General features: G+C 46.9%; 1 protein-coding gene across 1 annotated transcript in view; it reads right to left on the bottom strand.

Annotated features, from left to right (window-relative positions):
- Positions 1-6294: 6294 nt before the first annotated feature.
- LOC134436070 (inactive phospholipase C-like protein 2) overlaps positions 6295-6482 on the bottom strand; it is a 39762-nt gene continuing 39574 nt past the window's right edge. Inside the window, exon 13 of the mRNA XM_063185097.1 lies at positions 6295-6482. This exon is cut by the window's right edge and continues 90 nt beyond it. Within this exon, the coding sequence (XP_063041167.1) occupies positions 6411-6482 (72 nt within the window). The 3' untranslated portion in view covers positions 6295-6410.

The following is a 6482-nucleotide window of genomic DNA, read 5'->3' as shown; positions in this document are numbered from 1 at the left end:
ACTCTTTGATTACCATCCAGAAAAAAATATATTTAATTATTTAAAAGCATAGTCTTTTTTGTTTTCATTGTGTTTTTGATTCACTGATACTATGTCTTTTCTGTTTTTTTCTTCTTTTTTACATTTTATGTAGATGTCTCTTTACTGTTGTGCTCTGGGTTTAATGTTCTGTCCATTCCTATGGTTGCCATGGTTACTGTGTCTGTCTCTAGCCAAATGGGGGAGTGACATCACCACCCCTACGACCTCACTTCCTGTCCCCCATCCCCCATCCCCCGCTGGAAACTTATCAACTACAGATCATTAAAGGCTCATACTTACTACTGATGTTGTGACTCTCTCTCTCTCACATACACACACACACTCAGCTGCACATACAGAATTTTAAGTTGGCTATGTGTGTTGTTCTCGCTTTCTAATCAGGCGTGCTGGTCAGCAACAGGGTCAGCGTGCTGGTCAGCTTTGGTCGGGCCCAGGACAAAGTCATCTGAAAGGGCCCCTCACTCAATACTAACATACAATGTAATGAGGACCCAATTCTGGTCCCTCTCTCTCCCTGGGCCTGGGACAACTGTCCCCTTTGTCCCCCTTTGTCAGCATCTCTGGTCAGCAACACAATATCTCATCAAGAGAAGTCCTTTAACAGAAGCTTATAATTCCATAAATTACAAGTAATAGTACTCACTTACTTGTACTTAAACATTTAGTAATGAATTTAATAGGAATAAATGCAATTTTGTTGTGGAGTGCTGTCACAACAATGACAATGGGAGATGGAGTTCCCCAGGTGGGTTTTTAACTTCACTTTCACAAAAATACTCTTGGTTCCAAAACTGGGTCCCTGTAGAATAGTGTTTCTCAACTGGGGTACTACAGCCTCCCCAGGGGGCATTAGGAAGCTCTAGGGGGGCGTTGAGAAGGATACAGCTGAGTGGGAGTGGGGCTTAGTTCCCGCTGGTTGGCATTAGTCTATTCTATTTTTCAATACTAAGGGGGCGTTGGGAGGCTTATGATACGGTCAATGGGGCGTTGGGAGGCTTACAAGGGGGCGTTAGTTCAAGAAATGTTGAGAACCACTGTACTAAGAGTGTATGGAAGTATATCTGTATCACCTGGGCAGGCCTAGTGGTTAGAGAAGTGGCCATAAGATGAGAGGTTTGCAGGTCGAATCCCACCCTTATGAAAGCGAAAGCCATTATCCCTGGCTGAAGAACCCTTGAGCAAAGCACTTAAACCCCACAATTGCTCCAGGGACTGTAACTAATAACCTGTAAAAAAAAAATCAGTGACATAAGCCTGGTGTTTTGGACCAATTCAGTGTTGGGTCAGAGCCCCAGTTGTTTCCTGGAGGGCTGTGTGTTCGAAGGTGCAGGCAGGTAGCCTGATTATCATGACTTTAAAATCTCTTCGAGAACGGCATGGTTGACGCACCTCCCTTGGTTTGCTACTGGTCGAGGGCAGAACAGGCTGAGCCAAAGTTTAAACCAAACATTTCTTAGTCCCAATAGAACGTCTGCTTAAACCACGTTACTGCCTTGACCACATCTCTACCCAGGACGGTTGGAAATGCTCAAAGTTGATTGCTTCCCAACAAAGTGGGTGGAGTTTCCCCGCTGTGGAGGGAACCCGAATGTACCTGAACAAACAATTTGCCTGAGCGTGTGTAGCCAGAGAGTGTTTATGGGTAGTACGAGAGAGGAATCTTGCGACTTTTTCCGGGTGGTACTGTCCACTAAGTGGCGCCATCCAGACAGCGCAGAGGAGCGCCAAGGAGCGCAGAGGCCGTTAAAATGAATTGGGTCCCATGGAGCTCAACCACGATGCTGCCATTGCTTTGGGAGAGAATTGGTATCATAGTTTAATTTTATTTTTCCAAAAGGCAGGATAGATTATCCTTTCAAACAGCACTTAGTTTGAATGTTTAAACTTGCTGGATCTTTGTAAAATACGTCTTTATTGTCAATATGACGTCACGAATGGCTTCACACACTGCGTTTGGATTGGTCGGCCGGCTGCATCGCTGTGATCACGACGGCCGTAAAGCAAATTTGTTAGCAAGATGCTAGCGGAGCCTGACTCATAAATGCCAAAGCTGTAGGAAATCAGAAGGACATAACTCCCAGGTTATTGTACATTTCATTGAAATCCACATTGGTTTCTCAGAACTTACAGTAATATTGTCAAGTTTCAGCCGACAGCGAGCACAATTGTCAGTTATTAGCGCCAGCCTTATGAGCTCTGCTGTCTCGACAGCGCTTCCTAGGTGAACTGCAGGCACGGGTTGGAGGGCGAGATTCAACACTGTATGTAAACCCACTGTGGTGTAGCTGAGCCGAAGGTGTTGTGTCACTGCGAGGGCGAAGTCTTGGTAGCAGGCAGGGGAAACCCTCAACTTTGCTACCCCTTCACATAAAAAAAACACCATAGTAATGGTGGGGTGGCGTCTGGGGTGGTCTGGGGTGGTCTAGACCCGAAACGTTTGTCCCCTGTCTGTCGGTTTTATTTACATTTTTTCGGCTTGGTTCAATACACTTTTTGATTTTGCATCCAGCTCCAGTGTGCGACTCCTTTCTTCCCTTCACATAAAAAACCACACCATCAGGTCACAGGCATCTCTTCACAAAGCGTTTGTATTTATTTGAGGAGTAACATACAGTCTGATCAGACCTTATGGGGCAAGAGAATACAGACCTTTTTTTTTGTTAATCAGGTTCACTGCAATATGTGACATGGATTTGGCAACCGATATGTTTTTTTAGAAAAGCCAAGATGGTTCATGAGTCCACATACTAGCATGCCCAACTGACAAACGGCATCTCACTCCATTTTCAAAGGTGTCCACAAAACAATGGTTCAAAAAATGATTCTTATGGTTCATTGTTTCACCCAGATCAGTTTGAACAACACTCATTGCAACAACATAAAAATCTCTATAAAAATATACTCTCCGATACAAACTGAAATCCTGGTGATCAGGTGCATTCATACGTGTGCGTGTGTATGTGTGTATATGTGTGTGTGCGTGCGTGTGTGTGTAGTCTACTCTTGACAGTGTGTCCTCTGTGTGTGTGTGTGTGTGTGTGTGTGTGTGTAGTCTACTCTTGACAATGTGTGTGTGTGTGTGTGTGCGTGTGTGTGTGTTGTGTGTGCTTAGAAACCAAAGACTGAGCGTCTATGTAAACATCTCCCACATTCATATTATAGTCCGTCACATGTGAAATGGGTAAGACACTTATTTAATGAGCTCATGACATTCCATCCATCACCTTCTCCAGACCACACTACCGTCTGGTACACCGCCAGATACACGAGTTGTGCTCCAGCCAGAAAATAGACGGAGCATTCATTGCTTCAATATCACAGAGTCACAGGACAGATTGTAGACTATATTGACACTTCAGAGATTAACAGAAAGGTTTTTGAAGGAATTTGTTGGTGATGAGTCTGCGCAGAAGCAATAAATGCTCCGTCTATTTTCTGGCTGAAGGCCATCGCGTTCTCTATGGCTGTGTACCAGACGGTAGTGTGTGTAGCTCTGCTCCACCAGGGGGCGCCGGAGCTAAACACGCACCGTCTGGTGAAAACCTGAGGTCCGTTTCTCGAAAGCGTCTTTGCTATCGTCGTTAGCAACGTCCTTCGTAAGAGCGACTCAACTCTCTCTCGACAGCGGCGCTCACCACTAAATCTAAGGGAACGGTAAGACGGTCTTAAGATGGTCTTAAGACGGTTAGCAACGACAAGAATCGAGAAACGGACCCCAGGCTAGTACAGTATTTGTATGTCCTTCAAACAGGCATATTTTAGGTTTTCATAACATCTTCAAATGAGTAAGAGTATGCACATCCCACATCTCTGAGGCCAGGTGCAGGACAAAGGCGTATCTGATAGTGGAAAGAGTAGAAGTCTGCACACTGTAGTTCCGCTTTGAAGGTTTATTTAAGTCATATAACATTTTGATCCAACCGGGGCTGTATCTCAAAGTCAAGGATCCTGGCCTTGCTAGGTCGTGACACGCCCAGTTATTTTATACTCTTTGGTGAACTACGCGGGGTATCCAATCACTGGGCGTTTTCACGTCTTAGCAAGGCCAGGATCCTTGATTTTGAGAAACCGCCAGGGTGAAAGCCAAAGTGAAAGCCCATTGGGAAACTCCAACTCCCATTGTCATTGTGACACAGCACTCCACAGCACACAAGTGAACACTGCACACTGCACACAACGAAATTGCATTTATGCCTCACCCGTGCAAGGGGGCAGCCCTCAGTGGCGCCCCATGGGGAGCAGTGCGGTTGGACGGTACCATGCTCAGGGTACCTCAGTCATGGAGGAGGATGGGGGAGAGCACTGGTTGATTACTCCCCCCACCAACCTGGCGGGTCGGGAGTCGAACCGGCAACTTCTGGGATACAAGTCTGACGCCCTAACCGCTCACCCATGACTGCCCAGTCTTCGTCTTCGTCTGATGAAATGTTGTATGACTTGAATGAACCTTCAAAGCAGAGCTACAGTGTGTGGACTTCTACCCTTTCTATAGTTTTTCACAACAGTCATCTTGAGTCTGAATTTACCTTGAAGAGGCCAATGGAGAGACACACATAACACACGTACATACATTCATATATACAGTACATACATTATACATAACATACACATGGGTACACAACCATGTACAACCAAAACACACACACACACACACACACAAGCACACTCCAGCGTATAACCAATGGGAGAGCTTGATCTAGTGTGTGTGTATGCTTCACATGTCAGTCGCACACACATACACACAAACAAACCGGAGTCTCTCACACACACACCCATTCATCAATATCAATATACTGTACACAAGCTGTGAGTTCGCTGTTTGCTTTTGGCATCTTCACACCTCATGTGAGCCTCTCACTCCCGGCCCCACATGAGAGGGATGGGGTGGCACTTTCGACAAAGGCCCTCCGCACATCTGCTCCGACAGCACTGCGGAGCACTTTCGTTTCCGACACAATTCCGACCCCCAAACCCAATTTCACACGAACATAGCATGGATAGTCAATGGGCGCCTCAGACAATATAGAACTCATCTCTTATCGCTAGCCGACATCCGCAAATGTCCGCGGACATCGGCGCCGGTGTGTGGGGTTGTATTGAAAACAATGGAATCGAACTTTGGCGGAGCAATGCTCAGCACTTTGTTGGAGCCGATGTGCGGAGGCCCTAACGCTGGGATCAGACACATAGGGTACATCCCATTATCCTGACTCCTGTCCTCCACCTGTTCTTGAGGCCTCGCGCTTCGCTGATGCCCACCTCCATACAGTAGAGAAAACACTAGAGATGCACCGGATCCAAGATCCGGTTCCGGATCCGGCAGGGTAATAGGGTTTTTCCCAGGATCCGGATCCGGTTCCAGGATCCAGGATCCGGTAGCCGAGGCTTTTCAGTCAAAATAGTTTGAGCCAACGTGATAAAAAGGGCCCACATGTGTGAGTAGGCTATGTGTTTCAACCCTTTCGTAGGATCCGGTATCCGGTTCCGGATCCGGCAGGATCTTAAGCAGTGGATCCGGTATCCGGCAGGATCCTAAAAATCAGGATCCGGTGCATCTCTAGAAAACAATAAAGTTTCCCCGCTGTCAGCCACGACGTCATCAGGAGGCCACAAGCAGAAGGGAGGATGGGAGTTAAGGTAACGGAAAGAACCCTCTATTGTGGTCTCACTTGTTGTTGTGTTGAAGACATTGGGACGCACTGGCTCTGTCTCCAAGAGTTCAGAAATGAAAACCGTACGACGTACGACGCACATCACATGCGTCAGCCAATGAAGAAGTTGCTGCAAATGCCCCACCACCGACACAAACCAATTGCTTTGCTGTCATCCGCCATATTTTCCCCCAAAATGTCTGTGTTGTGTTTGAGCCTCATTGGCTGATGCCGTTTGACAGTACCTCCCTCAAACACACCTAACATTGTGCATCGGAGAGCGCACGTGTGTGATCCTAGCGTTATGGGACGTACATGTATTAAGGATGGAGATTAAGAACACTTCCTGTCCAGAGTAAGTGAAATGTTGCACATGCTCTCATTGGCTAGGGCATCATTAGCCATCCGCCAGGGCCAATCTGATTGGCTGACTGGCTGATCTGCGTCTACTGTAGCTGCTTGCTTGTGATTGGGGTAAGGGTGAATTGCTAGTCCTGCAGCCAGCTTCTTGATTGGCTAATTCAATCCATGCCCCACCCCTCACTGGATAGAGTGGGCTATATTAACAGTTCTAATTGGCTAAGATCACAAACAACAAGCATGCTGATTGGGTGTCCTTTGTTGAGACTGTTTCGGCTTGAGACTAATGCTGTGTTTTGGTTGGCTACCACGTTGTCTATCATCATCATCATCCCTGGTTAGAGGAGTTGCGATTGGCTACCACACGTCGATCCCCCCGTCAGAAGAGTCCTGATTGGCTCTGGTGGCTTTGGCCCGCCCTGTAGGGAG

The sequence above is a fragment of the Engraulis encrasicolus genome, chromosome 20, assembly GCF_034702125.1.
Source record: "Engraulis encrasicolus isolate BLACKSEA-1 chromosome 20, IST_EnEncr_1.0, whole genome shotgun sequence".
Classification (NCBI taxonomy): domain Eukaryota; kingdom Metazoa; phylum Chordata; class Actinopteri; order Clupeiformes; family Engraulidae; genus Engraulis; species Engraulis encrasicolus.
Note: the sequence above shows the minus strand (reverse complement) of the source record. Positions and strands in the feature narration are given on the sequence as shown.